General features: G+C 45.9%; 1 protein-coding gene across 1 annotated transcript; it reads right to left on the reverse strand.

The window, feature by feature from the left end:
- Window positions 1-275: 275 nt before the first annotated feature.
- NT5C1A (5'-nucleotidase, cytosolic IA) lies at window positions 276-22,200 on the reverse strand. Its single transcript, XM_069068015.1, has 7 exons — window positions 22,126-22,200; window positions 21,828-21,945; window positions 16,326-16,493; window positions 12,784-12,913; window positions 8,877-8,999; window positions 5,817-6,001; window positions 276-5,345 (listed from the first exon to the last, which is right to left on the reverse strand). The coding sequence occupies exons 2-7, from the start codon at window positions 21,942-21,944 to the stop codon at window positions 4,977-4,979; spliced, it is 1,092 nt and encodes a 363-aa protein (XP_068924116.1). The 5' UTR covers window position 21,945; window positions 22,126-22,200; the 3' UTR covers window positions 276-4,976.
- Between the last annotated feature and the right edge of the window lie 1,555 nt (window positions 22,201-23,755).

The raw sequence follows: 23,755 nt of genomic DNA on the forward strand, positions 1-23,755 counted from the left end.
GATCCCCAGGTCATCCCGACACTGGAGCCAGTGCTCTTACTCGCTGTGCTACCTGGCCACCCCTAAGGTTGGTCATTTTACAAAGGCCAGTTTTATATAATGGTCTAACAAGCAAGGGCCAAAGAAGGCAGAGAATCCCACAGATGTGAGGCCCTGGAGGACTTTTCGCATGAAATGGTTGGCAACAATGGACAGTAATTTAGCAGAGTCTATCTGTATTTAGTTGGTGTTGAGCCCCAGACTTTGTTCAAACAAAAAAGTCCAACACTGAAAAGTAGTTCATATATGATTAATATATTATGTTCAACATCATCCAAGTCACAACTTATTTCATTAAAAATGTTATTTATATTCAATAAAATTTATAAAATAATTTCTTTAATATTAAATCTTGTAGATAAGAGTAAACATATGAGGTCTTGCTGGATTAATTTTAATTTTTTTTACAGAATGTCCTACATAACATTTTCATAATTACTTTATGATTATAGTATTATAATGTTACATTTAGAGTTTTCATAATTATAAGTAGAGTAAGATTTTAAAATCATGTAATGTAAATTTTGATTTGGAGCTTTGGGGGACCAAAAGTTATCATGATAGTTATTATATTCCCTTCATGAATAAATCTGAAATAATATTATGAATAGTAGTTTAAATTACCTCAGGAGGTTACAACACTTTTTGTTGTTGTTAGAAGGAGTTCAAGGAATAAAAAACACCAGGAACCACTGATCTCATTTTTTATGAGGAAACAGAAGCACAGAGGAGTTAACTCTCTTACCCAAGCTCACAGAGTTAGTGAGGGGCAGCAGTGGTATTTAATTCCAACTCCTCTGTCTACAATTTCTCTACTTTTTTCCACTATACCACTCATAGTTATATAGCTCTTAAAGATTTATAAAGCTCTTTCCTTCTGAGCAACTGTGTGAAGTGGGTAGTACAAATATCATTATACCCATTTCATAGATGAGGAAACTGACTTAGTCACATGGTTAGGAAGTACCAAAGTCAGGATTTGAACCCAGGTCTTCTAACAAGTACAATACTTTTTTTTTTAAGCTCACTTCCCTTGCCAAGCACACAGAACTGTACAAACAGAAGGTATCTCCAGACAGAGATCACCTAGTCTATGCTAGCTCACTGGACCAAAGACCTTGCCTTCCTCCTCCTTCTTCTGTGGAACTGTACTATGATGCCACTAGGAGATTTCAACTGCCTGTCAGTTGCCTCCATTCTGAAGTCATACTCCAAGAGCCAGTGTAAGTAAGAAGAGGTCTGGGGATGCTGCTTTTATTGGCTACCTTAAGGTAGCCCCAGCCTGGGAGGAAGGTTGCTGGTTTTATCAGGGTTATTGGCAGCAATTACTGCCTTTCAGACTGATGGCTCATTTGCTTAGCCTTGTTCTGATCACTTCCAACCCTCAGAAGTGCCTGTGTAAACTCCCACAGCTACAGCTATATTTGGCATCATTATGGTTCATATATAATTGTTTCCTAATTGTCTTTTGATTGATTCTTTGGCAGGGATTTCAAGGCTCTCTTCTTTCTTTAAGCAGCTCATTTTCAGGACAGTTCTCACCTCCTAGATTCCTTCAGACCAAAGTGGTCCAATACTTCTACAATTTCAATTCTGCCTTCAAAACATCTGCCACTTCCCTGGTGTGACTCCCACCATCTCATGCCTGGACTTGCAAAAGCCTGCAGGTGAGTCTGCCTGTCTCAAGTCTCTTTCCACTCCAATTCGTCCTCCTTTCAATCACCAAAATGACTTTCCTAAAGCAAAGGTAAGCAATAAGCATTTATATGGCACCTGCTGTGTACCAGGCACTGGGCTAAGAGTTTTACAAATACTATTTCATTTGATCCTCAGAAACAACCCTGAGAAGTAGGCATTCTTATTATCCCCATTTTACAATTAAGGAAACTGAGGTTAAGTGACTTGTCCAGGATTACACAGCTAGTTAAGGTCAAATTTGAACTCAGGTTCTCTTGACTGCAGGTCCAATACTCCACCCACTGTATCACTGAGCTTCTAAGCCATTCCCCTATTCAGTAAACTACAATTGATACCCAAATTGCCTTCAGGACCTAATATAAAATCCTCTGACTTTCAGAGCTCTTTATAGCCTGGTCCCTTCCTCCCTTTCCAGTCATTTTACACCACATTCTCTTTCATGTGCTCCATGAATTATTATATATTAATTATATATATATAATTAATACAATCCAGTGACTGGGGTTTCCTTGCTATTCAGCACAGGATACACTCCATCTCTTGCCTCCAGACATTGTCATTGGTCGTTTCCCTGACTGGAATTCACTTCCTCCTCAGTTCCACCTCCTGGCTTCCCTGGCTTCTTTCAAACCTTAGTTAAAATCCCACCCAACTTTTTGGCTCTCTGCATTATTTCTTACCTAGCCTTAGTCACTGAATAGGTGCTACCTCAGTCAAACTGAGACTTGCTAAAGAACTTAGCTTAAAAAGACCAAGGTCCCTCACTGCATCCTGGGCCATCTCCAGTTGTCCTAATGGATATCTGGCCACTGGACCCAGATGGCTCCGGAGGAGAAAGTGAGGCTGCACAGCTTTGCCTCACTGTAATCCATCTCACTTGCATGTCAGGGCAACACCTCCCTGATGTCATGGTCCCTTTCAAGAACAAAGGACCAACCACAACCACAATCACAACCACAACCACAACCACAAAAATGACAACAGCAATAACAACATCTCACCCTCTACAAGAAGCCTCTCCTACTCCACCTTAATATTAGTGCCTTTGCTCCAATATTATCCCCAATATATCTTACTTGTTCCTACACAATTACACATCTCCCCCATCAGAACATAAGATCCTTTAGGGGAGAGACTTTCTTTTTGCCTTTCTTTATATACCCAGCCCCTAACATTGCATCTGGCACATAGTAGGTAATTAATAAATGTTTGCTGATTTGCTTTGGGCAATCAGTTTCCAATTTCTGCCCCAGCTATCTAAACCCCAGAGCCACCTGCAATATTGCCTGACTCTGTTATCTGGGCACCCAGATTCCATTTATGTATTATTCTGTTAATCTCTCTCCCATTTTCTCTCTCTCTGTCACTCTTAGTCTCTTATTCTTTTTTGCTCAAAGCCAATAATTAAATCACAGCCATCAATCAGAACACACGGCCATCTGTTGCTGTGGTTTCTGTTAGAACAAACCCAGCTCTGCTTTGTCTTATATGACTAGGTCTTTGCTTGTTTCTGCTTTTCTCCTCCCAGCTCACGTATGCTCCAATGGCCTGGCTGAGTCCATAGATACAATATTTTAGGTTACGTCTAGAGTCACAGACATAGAGCATGAAAAGACTTGAGTAAACAGAATGTGAGAACATAGAATGTCCCAGCTGGATGGCTCAAAGTACATAAGACTGGGAAAGCTGAAAAGGACCTTATGATGTAGCAAAAGCCTGTCTACACTTACCATACTTAATTTTATTGCACAGTCTGCTCACCACCACTTATAAGGCAGCTCTGTTCCCTTTAGCTGATCCTTCCAACTCTACAACTCCACCCAGCAGCTCACTAGAAGCCCTGGGGCCATCTCCAGTTCTTCTGATCTATATCTGGCCACTAGACCCAGATGGCTCCAGAGGAGAAAGTGAGGCTGGTGACTTTGCACAGCCCTCCCTCACTTAAATCCGATTCTCTGGCATGCCATGGCATCACCTCCCTGATGTCATGGTCCTCTTTGAGAACTAGGGACAAGCAACAGCAGCAGCAACAGTAACCCCCAGGCACTGTGACAGTGTCCCCAGGGAAAGATTCCTTCACCTTCCCCAAACCCACAGAAAGTAAAGAGCCTGCCCACCTCCAAGCACCAGGGCACCCCATTTTTCCTACTACCCTACTACTGGGAGTTGGGAAGGAGGGAGTTAGAAATGAGAAGAAAAGGGAAATTGTGTGTGTGTGTGTGTGTTTAAACTTCAGATTTTGAGAGGGTCCTTTGATAAAAATTTTGCAAAATGGGGAAAAAATGGTTGTGAATTAAAACTGGTCTGAGCACTGTTTCATGGGGAAAGAGCTGATTTCTAAATATAGTGGAAAGAATTTTGGATCTGGAGCCTGAGGACCTGGGTTTAAATTCTGGTTCCACCACTTTCCAGGTAAGTAAGTCACTCTGGGGGACACAGTTAAATGAGAAGGTAGGAATGAATGATCTTGCAGCTACATTCCTTGCATCTAGAAGAGCACATGATCCTGGGAAATCTACCTTCCCCTGAGCCCTCCCCTCCTCATTTTATGAATGAAGAAACCAAAGCCAGGGGAGGGGAAATTACTCTGTCAAAGTCAAGTGGGTAATCAGTGACAGGACCCAAATTTCAACCCAGGTTCTCAGATGCCAGATCTCAAGCTCATTCTGGTGAGAGATACTGCCCTGTCTCCCTTTTATCCCTCCTGATCCCATCTACTCTTCAGTGGGGCCCAGCTGAGAGATTCCCTGTCCTTGGTTCAGGATCTAGGCATGGAATTGGCCCTGCCTTCTGCCCAGCCAGGCACAGCCCAGGGCTTTATGCTCATTTTGGCTGCATGCCCAGGACAGACGCGTGGGTTAGATGTGCGTAGCAAGAGAGTTGGCTAAGGGATGCCTAGGGAATGAGACAGGCACTGTGGGATGGGAGGTGACAGGTGGGGCCTGGGATCCCTGTGTGCAAGATGGAATCATGAGGGCTGGGTGAGTAGATCCAGCCATAGCTCTGAATGTCAATAATAATAGTAACAGCTCCCATTTTGATAATACACAAAGTGCTTTCCTCACAACGACTCTGTGAGGTAGGGTCAGTCATTAACTCCATTTTATAGATGGGAAGTCTGAGGCTCAGAGAAGAGGATCCAGCCCCCAGTCACAGCCAGTTCTCTGGAGGCCAGCATCCTTTCCAGTACTCTGCTCTGCCCTTTTTAGGAGATCCTACTGCTGGAATTATCAGGAAGACTATTGGGCTGCTGGGGGGGCCTGCCTCTCAGGTGCTGTCCGCCGGGGTGCCTGGGCCACACCATAGGGGACATGTGCAGCCACAGTGCCCATTTCCTGTGCCCCAGCCACATGGAACATCTGGTCATCGAAAAAGATATGCGGACGAATCTTTTCAAGCAAGGGGCCTTTGGGGGCCCCGGCCAGGAACAGGGCCTCATCTGTCTCCAGGCCCCAGCTGCGGAGGGTCTTCAGGGCACGAGCCCCTGAGCTTGCAGCACTACGTGCTGTCACCAGGTAGGTGCGGATTGGACATTCCAGCCTCAGGCCTTTGGAGTAAAACTTCTTCTGCAGTCTCCCCAGAGCCTCCAAGAAACCCTTCAGGGGTCCCTGTGGGGAAAATGTGGAGGTGACTCTATCCTTCACCTGACCAGGGCAGGTTGGAGCCTCAATGATCCTTCCATTACCCTGTGGGAGGATAGGGGCTCAGCATGGGGAGGGGAGTCAGTCCCAGTGTTGGGTCTCATTATAGGTATAGGGGCTCAGTGGTGGGCATAGGAGTTCAGTGTAGGGATAGAGGGGGTACAGTGAATGGGAGGAGAGATCAGTGATGGGGATGGGGGCTCAGTGTAAGGACAGGGGCTCAGTGATGGGGATCGGAGCTCAGTGTAAGGACAGGGGCTCAGTGATGGGGATGGGGGCTCAGTGATGGGGATGGGGGCTCAGTGACCGGGATGAGGGCTCAGTGACCAGGATGGGGGCTCAGTGTAAGGACAGGGGCTCAGTGATGGTGATGGGGGCTCAGTGTAAGGACAGGGGCTCAGTGATGGGGAAGGGGGCTCAGTGAGTTCAGACATATACCTGAGCCAGTGGCTTGTTTTCATATGTCTTCTCATGCTCGAAGAACATGTCAAGCCCATGGGCCTTCACAATCTGCTCAGACTCATCAGAGAAGAGAACAGCATCCCCATCAAATGCCACACGAAGCTGGCTCTGGGGCACTGCCACATCCTTGCTGGGGCTGAAGATGGTGGCAGCTGCAATCCCTTTGGGAAGGAACAAAGCAGAGGTGTTCTCCAGGCTTGTGCCTTGGAACCTGGTCTTCTCATACTCAGGCTTTTAGACATCCTTGCTAATCAGCTAGAGTGGCAAAAGGCACCCTGGGATGGGAGTCAAGAAGCCAGAGTTCTAGCCCTGGTCCATCTCCGGTACAGCAGAAAGAGACCTGACTCTGGAGTCAGAGTACGTGGATTCAAATCTCACCTCTGACACTTACTATCTGTATGACCTTGGGCAATTCACTTAACTTCTCTTGGCCTCAGTTTACCACTCTGTAAAATGAGAAAGTGGCTTCTTAAGTCTGTATGAGTCTATGTATATAGAATCTGTGTCTGAGGCTCAGTTTCCTACTATATAAAATTAAGAGATTGGACTAAACCAGGGGCTCTTAAACTCCAATCTATGAATTTTTTTGTTTTTGTTAATATTTTTTATAAGCTATCAGGGTTAAGTAACTTGCTCAAGGTTACGCTGCCAGTTATTTTTGTGTGGGTGCCAAGTGTCTGAGGCCGGAACTGATCCCAGGTCTCCCGACGCTGGGACCAGCACTCTTACTCACTGTGCCACCTGGCCGCCCCTGTTAATATTTTAATGACTGTATTTCAACATAACTGGTTTCCTTAGTGATCCTATGTATTTTATTTTGTGCATTAAAAAACATTATTCTGAGAAGGGGTCCATAGGCTTCACCTGTGCCTAAGGGGTCCAGGACACAGAAAAGATTGACGGCCCTTGGTTGAGATGGCCTGTGAAAGGCCATGTCAGCTCTGACATGCCATGATTCTAAGGTTGTGATCTAATTTTCTAGTCCCAAGGGGAGATATCCTATCTATGTCTTGGAGGGAAGTTATGGACCAGGAATAGCAGGGTGAAGAGCAGAGGAGAATTCTCTGTTGGAGTCTTCTGGTGCCACAACCCCCCCAGTATGACTGCAGCCAGCCTGTATTCTGTGAAGGCTGAATGTGCCCTCTGCCTTTAGAATGCCAGGCCTGTCCTGCCCTAAAAAACCTGAGAACGGAGGGCAAATTTCCCTTCTCCCTTGCCTGTTCCAGCCCAGATGGTGTGGGGGTTTTTTCCTCCTTTTTTCTCCCATCCCCACTGCCCCAGTCGGGAGCTGTCCCAAATAAATTTCTGAGAGCCATGAGTGATCCCAAAGAAGAAGGGTTCCCCTGAGCAGGGTCCTGATAGTCTCTCCGCTGTGGAGAAATTGTGGGTCCCCAGCTCCCCAGATGGCTCTGGCCAGAGCTTCTCACAGCCCGCCCGGCACTGTTCTCATGATCTTGGGGAAGTGAAGCCAGGGCTCGCCTGACATGTCTCTCACTCTGGACAGTTCATATTTGGGCCATGCTGAGAGGAATGGGTGGGGGAGGGATCACTGAGCTATCCTTCCTGACCAGATGGAGTCTCTGGAAGGACTCCTGGTCCTGTGGCCAGACCCTGAGGGCTCCCAGCCCTAGTCCAGGCTCCACGCTACTAACACAGAGGCAGAGGAGAGTCAGTCATATTACCCATCCAGAACAGAGCACAGATTCACAGAATCCAAGATGTTAGAGCTGGAAATGTCCCCAGAAAGGGGGCCATAGAACAGAGGATATTAAGGATGGAAGGCCCCTGGAATAAAGAGTGTCAGAGATGAGAGGAATTTTAGAACCCAGATTATCAGTGGTAGGAGGGACACTAGTGAGTTGACAGAACTGGAAAGGAGCTCAGAACAAAGAATATTAGAGCTAAAGGGGGTCTGAAACATAGAGCTGAAAAAGGACTTGGAGAATGTCAGAACTATAAGGGAACTTTTTTTACAGATGGGGAAACTGAGGGTCATAGTGGGAAGGAGCTAGGTCCAGGTCATCTCAGCAAGTGTATTTCCAGGCATATCCCCACCCTGTTTGCCCTCCTCTGGATGTGTCCCAGTCTATCAGGGTCTCTCCTGCAATGTGATGCCAGCACTAACATTATCCCTTCTCGAGGTTTCTGGTATCCAGTTCTTCAGGCGTAGCTGAGAGATTCTGTGCCATGCCCAAGGAGCTCCTGCTCCTGCTCAGATTGGGGGATGGGGATGGGGGGAGATGACTGCAGGAGGTTTATGGACAGCAGTCTGCTCCTGGTCCCAGGGATCTTACCCATCTAGGGGGTATCTTCCCTAAACATAACAAGAACAAGTCCACCAGGAACCCAGAATGACCTGGGTTCAAGTTGTAACTCTGACACTAATTAGTTATGTGACTCCATTACAAAGGTTGGGGGAAATTACTTCCCCTTAATTAGCCTTAGTTCTCTCATTAAAATGGGACTAATAACACTTGTTTGACCTACCTCTCAGAGATATTGTGAGAAGAGTATTTGTAGGTAGTAAAAAATGTATCTATAGGAGCAGTTAGGTGATGCAGTGGATAGAGTGTCAGACCAGGAGTCAGGAAGACCTGAATTCAAATCTAGCCTCAGACACTTACTAGCTGTATGACCCTGGGCAAGTCACTTAACCCTGTTTGCTTCATCTGCAAAATGAGCTGGGGAAAGGAAATAGCAAACCACTTCAGTATCTTTGCCAGGAAGACCCAAGATGGTATCTTGAAGAGTTGGACACTACTGGAAATGACAACCAAAAAAAGAGATATACATAGTATCCCAAGACTTTTGGGACAGCCCAGGGACAAGATGGGAGACTCCATTTCAACCCCACATCCCAGAGAGTACCTCCCCACCTGGATCATCATAGCAACCAAGAACACAGCACCCCTCTATATTGTGCAGGATCTTCCCTCAGCAGTCTCTCTCCAGAATTTTCTCTATCTTCCTGAGACTTCCTGACACCTCTGGCCCATCCTCTTCCCTGCCCCTAGTGGGGTCTAGCCCCAGACTCACCCTCTCCAATGGCTTCACTCACTTTCTCTGCGTCAGACGACAGGTAGAGGTTGGTGTGGTAGGCCTTCAGGTAGCAGATGGGGCTATTTCCCCCGGTCATGCAGAACCTCTCAATGAACAGGTCTAGGGAAAAGGGTTAAAGGGGAGACTGAGGCCAAGCCAGGTAGCGACAAACAGGCCTAATCAGCCCCACCTGCTGATAGAGTAAAGTCACGATCAGAAATGAGGACCTCATGATCAAATCCAATGGGTGGATGCCACCATCTTGATTCCATTGTCCATGGGCTACTGGGGCTGGGCCCATGGGTTACAGGGTATCCCTGCTGGGTAGTGGGAAGAAAGAAAGGCCAGCACAGTGGCTCCACATACAGAAGATGATCAAATGATGGTAAACATCACCTTTCTCCTGACGGCCTCTCCTTCCAAGAGGCGGCATGGTATAGTGGTAAGGACACAGAAAAAGATTTATGGTCAAATCTAGACCCTAAAGCTAGTGAACCTAGACAAGTTTAGACAAACTTACTAGTGTGACCCCACCCTTCTCTGGGCCTTAGTTTCTTCTCCAATAAAATGGGGTGCCAACCTCATAGGGGATATCACAACCATCAATGTGATAACAGATTGAAAGTGCTTTGTAAAAACATGAATCAAAGTTTCTAAAACATGAGTTATTATTGGATGAGGTTTTGGGGAAAAGGGTTGGGTCCACACTGACAAATGTGTAAAGATCAGACTGCCCCCTTGTCCTCCCAGGGTAAAACTTTGAAACGATACTCCCAGGGTACTTTGGGGGAATTGCATGAAGGTACTAAGTATTACCATGTATAACCATATAATGATGTCCTATTGCCCTGATGAGAGGACAATGGTGGGATTGGGGGGGGGGTGGGCTATGCCCATATGAAGAACTCCAGGATCTTATTTATCTTCATCATCATAGGAAGTCATAGATGTCCACAGGCAAGTCATTTCACTCCCATTTCTGGAGTTTGATAAGAATAAGTCACATTTATGCAGATGCTTTAACGTTTACAAAGTACTTTATAGACTTTAGCTCCCTGTAAGGTGGGTGCTATCATTATCCTCACTGTACAGATGAGGAAACTGAGGCTGTGAGAGCTTACATGATTTGCTCAGGGTCATCCAGAGAATAAATCTCAGAGACAAGATTTGAACCCAGTCCTTCTGACTCTGAGTCTAGTACTCTACACAGTCATGATGTCTCCTTAAGACTTTTTTTGGGGTGGGCAATGGAATTAAGTGACTTGTCCAGGGTCACACAGCCGGTAAGTATTTGAAGCCGAATTTGAACTCAAGACCTCCTGACTCCAGGGTCATTGTTCTATCTCTATACCACAGTTTCCCTTTTCTAAGACTCTTAAAAAGTTTTTTTCTTCCCCATTACTAGGCCCCAGAAAGATCATCATCATCATCATTTAGTATTATATGTTATAATTTATTTAGTATATATATACTAATATATATAGTGTATATATATAATATATATAGTGTATATATATAATATATATAGTGTATATATATAATATATATAGTGTATATATATAATATATATACATATACATTTAGTATATATATGTTATAAGATCCCTCCCAGCTCTGACATTCTATGCTCAAGGTCCTTCCCATTTCTGGCCTTCTAGGTCTAATATTAACATCAGTGTGACTTGTGTCACATTCATATGGTACTTTTGAGTTTGTGGAGTACTTCTCTCATGACAGTCCTTTGAGTTAGGCAGCACAAGGACAATAATCCCCATTCTACAGATGAAGAAACCAAGGTACTGAGAGTCAGTGATGTGCCCATGATTACACAGCTAGCAAGTGTCAGGGCTAGATTCAGACCCAACAGGGCTTTCCTGAATACAAGTCTGGCACTTGTATCTGCTACCCCATGCTGGCAAGGTCCCTTCCAGCTCTAACCTTCAACGCTCTATAATTTCAGGTCACTTCTAGCAGGGAGGGACATTCCACATTCTCAGGTCACAGAATCAGAAAATCACAGATTTGAAAGGGTCTTTAGGGACCTGAGTGAGAATCCTTTTTATGATATCTTCAATAAAGGGTTATCCAGCAACTGACAGGGAAAACTTTACATTCTGGGACCAGCTTCAGACAGTTCCTGTCAACCTCGCACCCCCAATGTTAGCTGTCAACCTCTCACTCTCAATGTTCTGAAGTCCTTTCCAGTTCAGACATACTGTGTGCTATGATCCCTTACCTTTCTAATGTTCTGTGTTCTATAGTTTATTCAAAGGTCCTTTCCAGCTCCCATTATTCTATATTTGCAGAGCAAATCCAGAGAGAAGAGTCTTGACTTCTAACAAGTGGGAGTTTCTTTTTTAATTTTATGTTTTTTAGTGGGAAAAAATTTATATGTTTTTTGAACATATAATCCTAACCCTAATTCCATCAAACCCTACCTTAACCTTCCTTTTTTTTTCTTTCTCAACAATCTCTCTAACTCAGGGATCTCATCAGCTCCCATGGGTTCAGTGATGACTTCCCAATCTACAGATACAACCTTTCTTCTGAGCATCACCAAAAAACCTGTTATCACTTGTTTTATCCCTGAAAACCCACTTGTTCTTTCTACCTGGATGTCTCTGAATGTCATCTCAAACTTAATCTTTCCAAAACAAACCTCATTACCTTCCACGCATGTGCAGGCACAGCCATACACTTATTGGGATCCTTTTCTAGGCTTCCCTATCTCTTCAAGGGCACCACTAATTTTCCACACATCCACGTTCACAAACTCAGAGTCATCTCAACTCTTCCCTCTCTCAGTCCCCATAGCTAATTCTTTTTGATTCTATCCCTACAGCGCTTCTCATCATGTTCACTCCCTTCTTCTATTAATATGGCCACTACCTTAATTCAGAACCTTATCACCTGTCCCCTGAACTATTTCAACTGCCTCCTAATTGGACTTCCATCTTCTAGTCCCTCTCTAATCTATTCTCCATATAGTTGTCAAAACAATCTTCCTGAAAGCACAGGTTTGACAGCATCACTCCCTCTACTCAAGAAATGTTAGTGGTTCTCAATTTTTTTTTAAAGCAATCTGGGTTAAGTAACTTGCTCAAGGTTACATGGCCAGTTATTTTTGGGTGTGGTGCTAAGTATTTGAGCCCAGATTTGATCCTCAGGTCATCCAGACACTGGAGCTGGTGCTCTTACTCACTGAGCCACCTGGCCACCCCTAAGAAATTAGGGTTAAGGAACTTGCTCAAGGTTACACATCCAGGTGTTTCTGGGTGGGTGCTAAGTGTCTGAGCCCAGATTTGATCCCCAGGTCATCCCGACACTGGAGCCAGTGATCTTACTTGCTGTGCTACCTAGCCGCCCCTGGTTCTCAATTTTTTCTGGAACATGCCTAAGGTGTCCTAAGGTTGGCATTTAAAACTTCACAGTGTGGCTCAAGTCCACCTTTTCAGATGCACCACTCCACTTCATGCATTCTATGCACCAACCAAACTAACTTATTTGCTATTCATTGAATTCAGTCCTTAATCTCCCACCACCATACCTTTGCATGCTAGGAATATACTTCTTCCTTTCATCTGGGTGTTTAGAATCCCTAACTTCCTCCAAGGTTCAGATCATGTACCATCTGCTATGGAAACCCTCCCATAATCCCTTTTGATTATTATTGCTCTGTCCTTTCCCCTCAAATTATTCTATATATACTTGGTTTTGTGTTGTGTTCCCTCTTCTCCCACATCTGGGAGTTGAATGGAAATAGGAATTGGTTTTTACTTGGTGTTTGTATCTCTGTGCCTGGCATAGCTTCTGGGGCACAGCAGGGGCTCCATTCGTGTTTACCGGATTGGACGGTTTGTGGGTGGATCACTTGTCTTGGTGACATTTCCTCCCCCATACTCACTGTAGTGGTTGATGCTGTTGATAAGCCGGACCCCAACCTGGGCATGATTGTTGGTCATGAGGACAATGTCGAAGAGGTCCTCACTGTCAGGATACAGCTCCCGAAGCCGGCTGTTCACAGCCTCCAGAGCCTGGGCAGGGGAAGAGAGAGCCTGTAACCTAGCCCACAGGGCCTCCTTGTACCTCAAGGAGCTCCTCAGCTTATCTGGGCCTTCCACAGAACAGGGAATAAACCTGCCCACTAAGGTGACAACAGAAACACAGGGTCATTCCAGCTACTCCCTCATCTCCAGGACGAGGGAGAGAATCTCTTAAATCCTATTAACTAGGACTATGAGCTTTTCCACAGGAAGTGACACCCAGCCACCAACCCTCCCCCCTCCCAACCAAAACCCAATCTGTTTATTTATTTTTTATTTATATTATTTATTCTGTTCTGAAAGTGCCTCCATAACCTTCCTCCATTCCCTAGTCCAAAACATATGTTGTTGTGACTTTTCCCCAAGGTTTAAACTCTGAAATTAGAGTGCATTGCTTCCTCTGTTCTAGACTTTATGCCCCCACGGAGGTACTTGTTAGGTTGCAGAAGGGTCTTATGAGATTGCCTTAGCTGGTCTCCCAGGGCTACCCACATGAGATACTTCCTATCGTATGAAAAGAAAACCGGAGATCTAGAGAGAAGCAGCAAAATATTGCACAGGTAGGTCACCCAGGAAGTCTGGATAAGGAGTGTCAGATGACCCCTCTGCGTCCCCTCTCTCTGTGTCCTGTGGGCATCACAAAGTGAATGCTCTGTCAAGCCTTGCCTGACCTCTGGCCCTCCCTCCCTCCCCACGACAACGTTCTCCTGATCTCACACTTTCTTGGTACTTCTCCGATGCAGTTTTCATATAATCACGCGCATTATTGTTGTCTGTCTTTGTGCCTTATGCTCCCGCTACACTATGAGCATCATGAGGGCGGGCTTTATGTCTCAACTAGACTAGTATCTCTTTTCAAAACCCCACACGGGGTTCTTCACACCATAAGCACTTAATAAACATTTGTTGAACGGGCACTGGCAGATTATCTAGTTTAATCATCTCATTTTCTAGAGCAGGAAACTGAGACCAGAGAAAGGAAATGACTTTCCCAGTTACACAGACGGTAAGTAGCCAAGCAAAGGTTTAAACTCTTATCTGCTGATGCCAAAGCCAGGACTCATCAGTCTTTACGCATGATTTGGATGGAGGTGTGGAGAGTGTATTTATTACAATCATTATTGTTCTCTGTAGAAGAGACAAGATTAAGAGAGTTGGGTTCAGCACTGAGTGCTACATCTTAGGAAGGACATAAAAAAGTTGAGTTGTATCTACAAAAGGATAACCAGGAAGTTTGGAGACTATGCCGTAAGAGGATGTGTGGAAGAAACCAGGGGGCTGTAGAGGCAACATGATTACTATCTTTAGGTATTTGAAGGGTTCTGTTGAAGGCTTCTTCTGCTTGGCCACAGAAGGCAGAACTGGAAGAAATGAGGGGAGTTTCATAGAGTAAAATGTAGACTTGATGAAAGGAAAAGCATGCTAGCTAATAGAGTTCCTAGATGGCACAGTGGATACAGTGAATGGATACAGTTACTAGGTGGCACAGTGGGTACTGGCCCTGGAGTCGGGAAGTTGCCCAGTCTTTTTTCAGTTGTGTCTAACTCTTTGTGATCCCTTTGGGGGTTTTCTTGGCGAAGATACCAGAGTGGTTTGTCATTTCCTTCTCCATTTCATTTTACAGATGAAGAAACTGAGGCAAGCAGGGTGAAGTGATTTTCCCAGGGTCACCCAGCTAGTAAGTATGTGAGGTCAGATTTGAATTCAGGAAGATGAGTCTTCCTGTTTCCATGCTCAGTGTCCTATCCACTGCGCCACCTAACTGCCTCTAGTCAGAAAAACCTGAGTTCAAATCTCAGTCTTAGACACTTACTAGCTGGTTGACCTTGGGCAAGTCACTTAACCTTGTTTGTCTCTGTTTTTCCTCTTCTGTAAAATGGGGGTCATGATAATACCTACCTGCCAGGGTTATTGTGACAATCAAATGTGATAGTATTTGTAAAGCACTTTGCCAACCTTAAAACTCCATATAAATGATAGCTATAATTATTAATGGTGTTATTATTATTAATAGTGGGCAGGAGGTCTTTAAGCAAAAACTTGATAATCACTTGCTGATGATGTCATATTTCAATACTCTGATCTATGATCTCATCGATATGGGCGACCTTTCTAACAATGCAGAGAGCATCCTACTCAGGTCTGCCCATGATGTCCTAGAAGGGACTAAATGGAGTTTGGCAGGGAGGGAGTGGCGGAGACAGCTGGTACTGGCTTCCGAGAGCCAATTGTGAAATCTTCAGCGTGTGTTTATATCTAGAAAATCGGCAATTCTACTAAGCAGGGCTGTTTTGTTGATTGTTCGGCCTTAAGGAATTGACAAGAAAAATGTGAATAATAATGTAGATTAAGCTTCAGAGTGTGTTGAGGATATTTTTCCTTCCAAGAGCTGGTTGTTAAACATTCCTCAGCGTACCACTGACTTGGAGGTTCCTTGGATGCTCAGTGTTCTAATCAGATGAGAATTCCTTTGGAATCCTCTGCACACGCAGACCTTTATGGCTTTCCTCAGGCTGTCCCATATCCATAAATTTGTTGTTTAGACCTTTAAGTTGTCCGGTCTTCTTGACTCCAGGCCCAGCATTCTATCTGTTGTGCCGCCTAGCTGCCCACATCCATAGAACCCCTTCCCCTATTCCTCTTTGTTTGATTCCAACCATCTTTTAAAGCTCAATTCAAATGCCACCTCCTCTGGGAAGTTCTCCCTGACCTCACTTTAGATTGAACGACCTGGAATCTCACAATATACCTGGCGTCTCACTAATGAATGCATCATGTGATATTATGTATTGAAATGACCACCCACTGACTTCCTCCTCTGCTACCTTGTCATGGCATAGAGCTGCCTCTGGCCTCTTAAAACACCGGTACTTGTAGGATCTACCAAGCTAGGAAAGGCTTTGAGTATCAGTCCAAAGACAGACCGGATGTCCCACCCAAGGACCAGTCTAGCTCAATGTAGGGATGGCTGCCTGCAGGGTGATTCATCTTTTGGCCATAGTAGTTCCTAAAAGCTGTCCAGTAGACGGTATAAAGGGGTTAGGATATCTGCCCATGGAGATCTATAGAGATGAATTCATCATAAAGCTTTGAAAGAATGTGCTTCATTATCCATTGTCTCTCATTAGATATTAAGCTCTCTGAGGGCAGTTATACCATTTTAAGTTTTATACCTTCAGTGCCCAGCACAGGGCTTTGCACACAGTAGGTGATTAATAAATGTTGGTTGATGAGCCTCAGTTTCCTCTTTTGGAGGATGAGATGATCTCTAAGGGTTCTTTCAGATCTAAACTCTAGGATCATAAGAATGAGGCCTTCTTGCCAATCTACATTGTGGGACTACATTGTCAGGCTGGGCAAAGATGGGAGAAGGGAGGAATGTACTGGACTCACAAGCACTTACCCTCACAAAGGGGAAAGCGGGCCCTGGGCTGAGTGGTTCGTTTTCATGCTCCAGCTGATATCGAACATACTCTTCTACCCCCTTTTCCTTGTAGATGCGCTGTTCTTCCTCCATTCGGAAGAGGGCTCTCGATGATACAGCAATGGTGATGGCATTTTGGGGCTTGGGCTGCAGAGAAAAGGGGAGAAAGTGAGTCATTGGCTATAGAGCCCCACTGGGTGCTGGGAAGACAGAGGAAGGAGAAGACACGATTATTCTCATGGGGAACTCTCATCCTGAGGTAGAAACAAGATCCTGCCTTCAGGGAACCCCAGTATATTGGTAGACATAACCCTGCCTTTCTGAAATGGAAACATAGCCCTGTTCTCCAGTTTCTCTGCCACCCCCCTCCTCCACCCTAAAGGGGGAAAAAGACCACAGCCTCTTCCTTCAGGCTGTTAGGTGATATAGTGGATAGAGCGCTGTCTAGAGCCAGGAAGACTTGAGTTCAAATCTGTACTTAGACATTTACTGGTTATAGGATCCCAGGCAAGTCACTTAACCTCTGTCTGACTCAGTTTCCTCAAATGTAAAGTGGGGATAATAATAGGACCTACTTCCCAGGGTTGTTGTGAGGATCAAATAAGATAATATTTTTAAAAAAAATGCTTAGTACAGTGCCAAGCACGTAGTAGGCACTACACAAATGCTTATTTCCCTTCCTCTCCTCTTATCTCAGAGAAGACACAGTCTTGGTCTCAGGGAGTCCCAAGTTTGAAGTTGTATTTTTCCTCTCTTCAAGCTAAGATAATACCCAGTATTTATATAATGCTTTAAAGTTTGCAAAACACTACCAATGTTATCTCATTTTATTCTTGCAGCAGCCCTGGGAGACTGGTATTATTATTATTCCAATTTTACAGATGGGGAAACTGAGGAAGGTTAAGTGACGTGCCCAGGGTCACAAAACTAATAAGTATCTAAGACAGGATTTAAATTCTGGTTTTCCTGATTCCAAGTAAGGCACTCTTATCCACTAGACCACTTAACTGCCTCTGGAGGAATAATATCTGCTCAGACTCAGGGCTTCCTGAGGGTAGGATCCTGTCTTCTCCTTCCTAATCTGGGTCTCCCAGGTTTCCCTTCAAAGCAGTCTGATGTAGAAGAACACAGACATACATACATATTTACATATAGAAAGACATACATACGCACACAAGAGGTGTGCATATATATGTATGCATATAAGCATAACTATAACCATTTATGTAACACTGAGCCTTACAAACCACTTTTCTTATAGCAGTCTTTTGGAATAGGTAGCACAAGTATTACCTTCATTTTATAGAGGAGGAAACTGAGGCTTAGGGGGGTAAGTGAATCTGTCCAGAGTCGTCACATAACTTGTAAGTTGGCTTTGAATTACTATCTCCTCATATATAATGGGTGTCATATTGTATGCCTTCTCAATGAGTAGGAAAGGAGCAGGAAGAAGGGGGATAATTTAGAACTTAAACTTTTAAAATACATGTTAAAAAAGAAAAAAAAAACAAAAAAAGAATTACTGTGTCCTCTGGCTGGTTGATAAAAGTAAATACACCAGTTGGGGCTCATGAGCTATGGTTCTGAGTAGGTACTAACCCAGAAAGTACCTGAACCCAAGATGAGGTTTTGAGGGCCCACAAGTGAAGGGACAGAGGCCACACATACATATATATTCATACATCTACAAAAATGCGTGAATACATACATATATCACTTGGTTGCTTTTTCTCTATCTCAGTCTCTCTCTCTTTGTGTCTCTGTCTCTGTCTCTGTCTCTGTCTTTCTATCTCCACCCAGGCACTGTGAAAGGCTGGTTTGGGGAAGAGAGAGAGTTTCCTGAAAAGCCACTTTTTTTTCTTTATGGAGGGGGGAAGGTAGGGCAATTGGGGCTAAGTGACTTGCCCAAGGTCACATGGCTAGTTTTGTGTTAAGTGTCTGAGGCTGGATTTGAACTCAGGTCCTCCTGACTCCAGGGCTGGTGCTCTATTCACTGCTCCACCTAGCTGCCCTGAAAAGCTACTTTTCTAATGACCACACAGTGAGGAAAGGGGGAAAGGAAGGAAGGAGAGAGATGGATCAAGTGTGTGAAGAGATGTCAAGCAGAAGCTTGAGTTCCCAAGGCCCACAGCACTCCCCTACCCTGTCCAGGCCGGCTGGTCTCAAGTGGCCTCTTGGTTACTTTCTGGGGGGTGGGAAGTGGGCTATCCCCCAACTGTCTCTTGCTTTGACTAGATCTGGGGTCATTCTGTCTTCTCTTACCATATATCCCCCATAAAATTTACCCCAAGTGAAGAATTATTTGTAAAAATCCTGGGAAGGAAGATTGAGGTCCGCTCTCCATTTATCTTTCTTCTAAACTCCTTCCCAGAGGTAGCTGTGTAAGAGTAAAGTCAGGGCCATAGGCCAAAACATAGACTTAGCCTGGGCCATGAATTTGTGGAGAGAAAGGAGGATATTCCATGTAGCCCAGACTGGACTTGAGGGGGGAGGCTCTTTTCTTCTCAGCTTCCTGTTCTCTGGTAAGGTAGAAAGGAAGGGGGTAACAGCAACAAGGGCCCCAGAAGCCTTCCTTCAAGTCCACCTCAGGGCTTGGGGGGAAGAAACTGGTACAGAGTGGGGCTTCAGGAACTAGAGGGGGGTGCTTTAGAGGGAAAGGGAGCCCTAGTGAACTATGAAGTTCCCAAGTCAGGAAATCCTAGGGGACAGCATTGGCTAAGAGCCCAGAAGGTCAAGGTCTTGGGAAGGCTATTGCAACCCTAGCCATGGGTCCTCCTGGAGCCCCAGCTGAGCAGGGCTGGCCCAGAAGGAGTTCCAGGGTCAGGTTAGGGCAGTTAGGGGTGGAGTTTGTGTGTCTACCCTGAGAGCTGCCTCCATTGAGGAGATCAAAAGGGGTGGGGGGTAGGGTGGCTAGGTGGCACAGTGAGTAAAGAGCCAGCCCCGGAGTCAGGAGGACCTGAGTTCGGTTCCGGCCTCAGACACTTAACACCCACACAAAAAAACTAGCCGTGTAACCTTGGGCAAGTTACTTAACCCCAATTGATCCCCAAAAGGGAAAAAGGGGTGGGGGGACATATTCTAGGCTCCTCCAAGTCCCTGAACTCTGGACAGCCCTCTAGACAGTCCTTAATCCCTTATCTGTTCCTGCTCAGCATCCAACTGCTGTCCAGGGAGTTGTCTTCAATTTGGACCACATTCAGAGGACCAATCAGTCAATTAGTCAGTCAATGAACATTTATTAAGTGCCTACTACATGCCAAGCACTCTGCTAAGTAGTCAAAAAAAAAAGAGTCCAAAGACAATCCCTGCCCTGAAGAAGCTCACATTCTAACAGTAAGCAAACAGACATGTACAAACAAGCTCTATATAGGATGAGTGGGAAATAATTAAAAGGGGGAAGGCATTAGAAATAGGAGAGACTGGGAAAGTCTCCCCTTAGAAGATGAGATTTTAACTAGGACTTGAAGGAAGTATGGGCATAGAATGGGGGACAGACAGAAAAAAATGACCAGAGCTGTGAACTGGAGTGTCTTGGTGAAGGCACAGCAAGGTCAGTGTCACTGGATCAAAGTGTATGTGTCAGGGAGGAAGGTGTCAGAAAGCTAGAAGCAGAGTAGGAGTGGGCTTAGTTATGGAAGGCTTTGAACGACAGAGGATTTTATATTTGATTCTGGAGGTGAGGGAGAGCCACTGAAGTTTATGGAGGGAGGAGGGTGGCATGGTCAGACCTGCATTTTAGGAAAATAGCTCTGGCAACTGAATGGAGAGGGGACTGGAGTGTGGAAAGATGTGAGACAGGCAGATCCACCAGCAGGCTTTTATAATAGTCTAATCATAAGGTGATGAGGATCAGCACCAGGGTGGTGGCAGTTTAGAAGAGAGGAGGGGATGTATTGGAGAGATGTTGAAAAGAAGAAATTGATAAGCTGTGGAAAAAGCTTGGATATGGGGAAGCAGTGAGAGGTGGTGAGGAATCCAGAATGCCCCCGAGATTGTGAGCATGAGGGACTGAGAGGATGGTATTACCCTCTACAGTAACAGGGAAAGTAGCAGAGGAAGGGTAGGATTTAGGAGGAAAACTAATAAACTCAGTTTTGAATATATTGAATTTGAGATGTCTTGAAAGGCTGATGGAGATGTGAGATTGGAGGCCAGCAGAGAGGTTAAGGCAGGATGGGTAGATTTGAGGATCATTAGCATAGAGATATGGTCATTGAATCCATGGGAGCTGATGAGATTTCCAAGTGAAGCAGAATGGAGGGAGAAGAAAAGGACCTGGGACAGAGCCCAAAGGGACATCCATAGTTATTGGGCATAACGTGGATGAAGATGCAGCAGAGAAGACAGAGAAGGAGAGGTCAGGTAGGTAAGAGGAGAACCAGAAAACCTGGAGAGAAGAGAACATCAAGGAGGAGAGAGCCATCAACAGTGTCAAAGGCTTCGAAAAGGTCAAGGAGAATGAAGATTGAGAAAAGGCCACTGGATTCTGCCATTAAGACTTGATCACTGGTGACTTTGGAGAGAGCAGCTTTAGTTGAATGTGGGGTCAGAAGCTGGACTGTAAGGGGTTAAGAGGAGAATGTAGTCCCTTTCAAGAAGTTTGGTCACAAGGTCAGAGGAGACAGGATGATGGTGGGTCTAGAAAGCTCAAATGTTTTCAGGATGGGAGAGACATGGGCATATTGGCAGTCGGTAAGAAAGGAGCCAGCAGACAGGGCTACTCAGTCTCTCCTCCAGATCGGGAAGCAGGCTTGACTTGAGTAGCCTGGATTCCAATATTGGATCCGCCATTTACTCTCTGAGCTTATCAATTCAACTCCATTTCTTCATTTGTAGAACAAGATAGTTGGGCTAATTATGTCTATAGTCCCTGCCAGCTCTAAATCAGAGGATAAATCTGTCTCTCACCAGGGGCCAACAGTCTGAGGCCCTCCCTTCTTCCCTAGTGACCCTATCTAAGTGTTAGTGCCCCCATGTTCCACCAAGGCTCCATCTAGCTCTGGAGGCTATTGGGGTAGGTGGGCAGTCTGGAATTAGAATCTCAGTGTTTAGAACCCCAGTGATCCGGACACTCCAGAGAGCCCAAAGCCATGAGTCTGGACAGGGAAGCCACCCTCTATTCCATTCATTCAGATTTAATTCAGTTGGACAGACATGTGCTTTGAGACCCAAAAGCAAGAAGCTAGGTTGTGACCAGGGGCTGGGGGCTGATAGCAGGAGGGAGGGGGAGGGCATTCTGATGGGGAAGAGGAGACGCACAAAGCCCAGGCCAGAACTGAAATAAACACCCAGTCCTTGCCAGAGACTGGGAGAGGATGAGAGGGGAGGGAGGGGGGGGGGGGGGGCAGAGAAGCAGAGATTTCACTCCAGCAGTTTTTCTGACTGGGGCACAAGGATCCTTCCATCTCCCAGTACCCCTGTCCCTCCCTCATCAGGGTGTGGGGTCCCCCTCTCCCGGGCTCTCACAGGGCTACATCTTACCGATTTGGGTTTCCTTTTTGGTGCCAGGCTGTCATAGAAAGTCTTGGCTTCCTGCCAGTTTGGTGGCTTCCCCCCGGACTCTGGGGTCCCCAGGGGCCCCTGAGGCCCAGAATCCATGCTGAGGGACCAGAGGAGGAGAGAGGAGGAGAGAGTGAGAAAAGCAGAAGAGAAGGAGGGAGGAGAAGGAGAAGAGGAGATGGAATAAAGGAAGAGAGAAGAGGAGGAGGAGAGAAGGCAGGAAGAAGGGAAGAGAAGGGGAGAAGGAGCAGGGCAGAGCTGAAGAGGGAGGCAGACAAACCCTGATCCGGACCCAAAGCCAGCTGCTCTGTCCCAGTGATGGCTAAGAAGGTTGTTCAGTAGCAAAGCAGCCCGTGGTGACAGGAGGGAGGGAGGGAGAGAGGGAGGAGCTGGTTTATTTGTGGGGGGCGGGACCTGGGCGCTTGCGCACCCAACAGGGTGGGGGGGGTGTCTCCTCCCTGGTGGGCTCCAGCCTCCCATCATCCTGCAGTGGGAGATAGGTAAGGATATATATAATATAGAAACACATATGGGTTGCAGGGATATACACATAAACGTGTGTCCATACACAGCACACGTATATACAACATGTAGGTATATACATTCAAGCATATGTGTATGCAATGCGATATGCACACATGTGCTATACACATGTAGATGTATATGCAAATCTCCATACATTTGCAGGCACACGCACTCTATATGACTGGAAGGCTAGGACCCCGCCCCCCGCCCCGCCCCTCCGCCCCTCTCTCCCCCTAGGGAGCCTGGAGCTGTTCTAATCTGGGCAACTGAAGGACCCCCCTCCACACTCTCACCCTATCCTTCCAAGGACACATGTCCTTCCCAGCCTGAGGAGAGGGGGAGCAGAGTGGGAGGGGCAGAAGAAGAGGAAATTGGAGGCTCGGGACCCGACATCGAGAGCCTGCAGGGAGGTTGTGGAAATCCTCAGGAGAAGGGAGGAAAACTGATTTTGCAGAGAAGAGGGAAAGGAGGGAGCTGACTGTGGAATATATTTTAGATGTTCCCCCCCTCCCCCCTTGCTGGGCAACACCAGGGCCTCTGGCCTGTGTCCCAGGGAACTGGCAGAAGCAGCTGGGGGTGGGGGTGGGGGTGGTGGTGGACCCAATTGGAGGGGTATCTGGACAGAGCTGAAACCTGGGATCTGAGCCCAGGAGAGCAGGACTGAAGGACTGCAGCTTTTTAAGGCCTGGTGTGGAGAGCACAGCCACAAACCCAGATTCTAGGCCTGGCGCTGTGACCCTCAAATTCTTCCCATGCTGGGCCTCAGTGTTCTTATTTCCGGTATGGGGACATGGAGATATCTCCTGGCCCCTGAAAGCCGACCTGCTGACATCTGCTCTCTTCCACCTCTCCTACATCTAACTGATGGCAGAGGATAACTGCTGACTTCCTCTAAGCCAGGAACCTCACTTCCCTCCCTCGGGGCCCAGACACTGGCAAGGTCTATGGAGACCCCATGTGAACTCTGCCCCAGGATTATGGGATTTAGAGGGGAAAGGACCTTAAAAAGCATTTAGTTCACCCCCTTCGTTTGACAGCTGAGGACACTGAGGCTCACCAAGGAAAGAAGGAAACAAGCTTTTATTAAGCACCTACTGTGAGCTGGGCACTATGCTAAGTGGTATACAAATGTTATCTCATTTGACCCTCACAAAAACTCTGGGAAGTGGATATTATTATTACCTTCATTTTACAGTAGAGGAAACCAAGGCAAACTGAGGTTAAGTTCCTTGCCCAGGTCACACAGCTACTGAGTGTCTATGGCCACATTTGAACTCAGGTCTTCCCAACTCCAGTGCTCTATCCACTGAACCACCTAGCCCAAGGTCACATAGCTAGCTAGTGGCAGAGTTAGAATTTGAATCCAGCTCCTCTGATTACAAATC

The sequence above is a fragment of the Petaurus breviceps genome, unplaced genomic scaffold (genome assembly GCF_028583685.1).
Source record: "Petaurus breviceps papuanus isolate PSGF00001 unplaced genomic scaffold, PetGlider_PUasm1.0 90760, whole genome shotgun sequence".
In the NCBI taxonomy this organism is placed as follows: domain Eukaryota; kingdom Metazoa; phylum Chordata; class Mammalia; order Diprotodontia; family Petauridae; genus Petaurus; species Petaurus breviceps.

Excerpts from the sequence above, each read along its gene's own strand:
- NT5C1A (XM_069068015.1), bottom strand. The coding sequence starts at position 21,944 with ATGGATTCTGGGCCTCAGGGGCCCCTGGGGACCCCAGAGTCCGGGGGG. Across the intron at positions 16,494-21,827 it reads CAAAAAGGAAACCCAAATCG|CCCAAGCCCCAAAATGCCAT; the intron begins GTAAGATGTAGC and ends TTTTCTCTGCAG. Across the intron at positions 12,914-16,325 it reads CCGCTTTCCCCTTTGTGAGG|GCTCTGGAGGCTGTGAACAG; the intron begins GTAAGTGCTTGT and ends TCCCCTGCCCAG.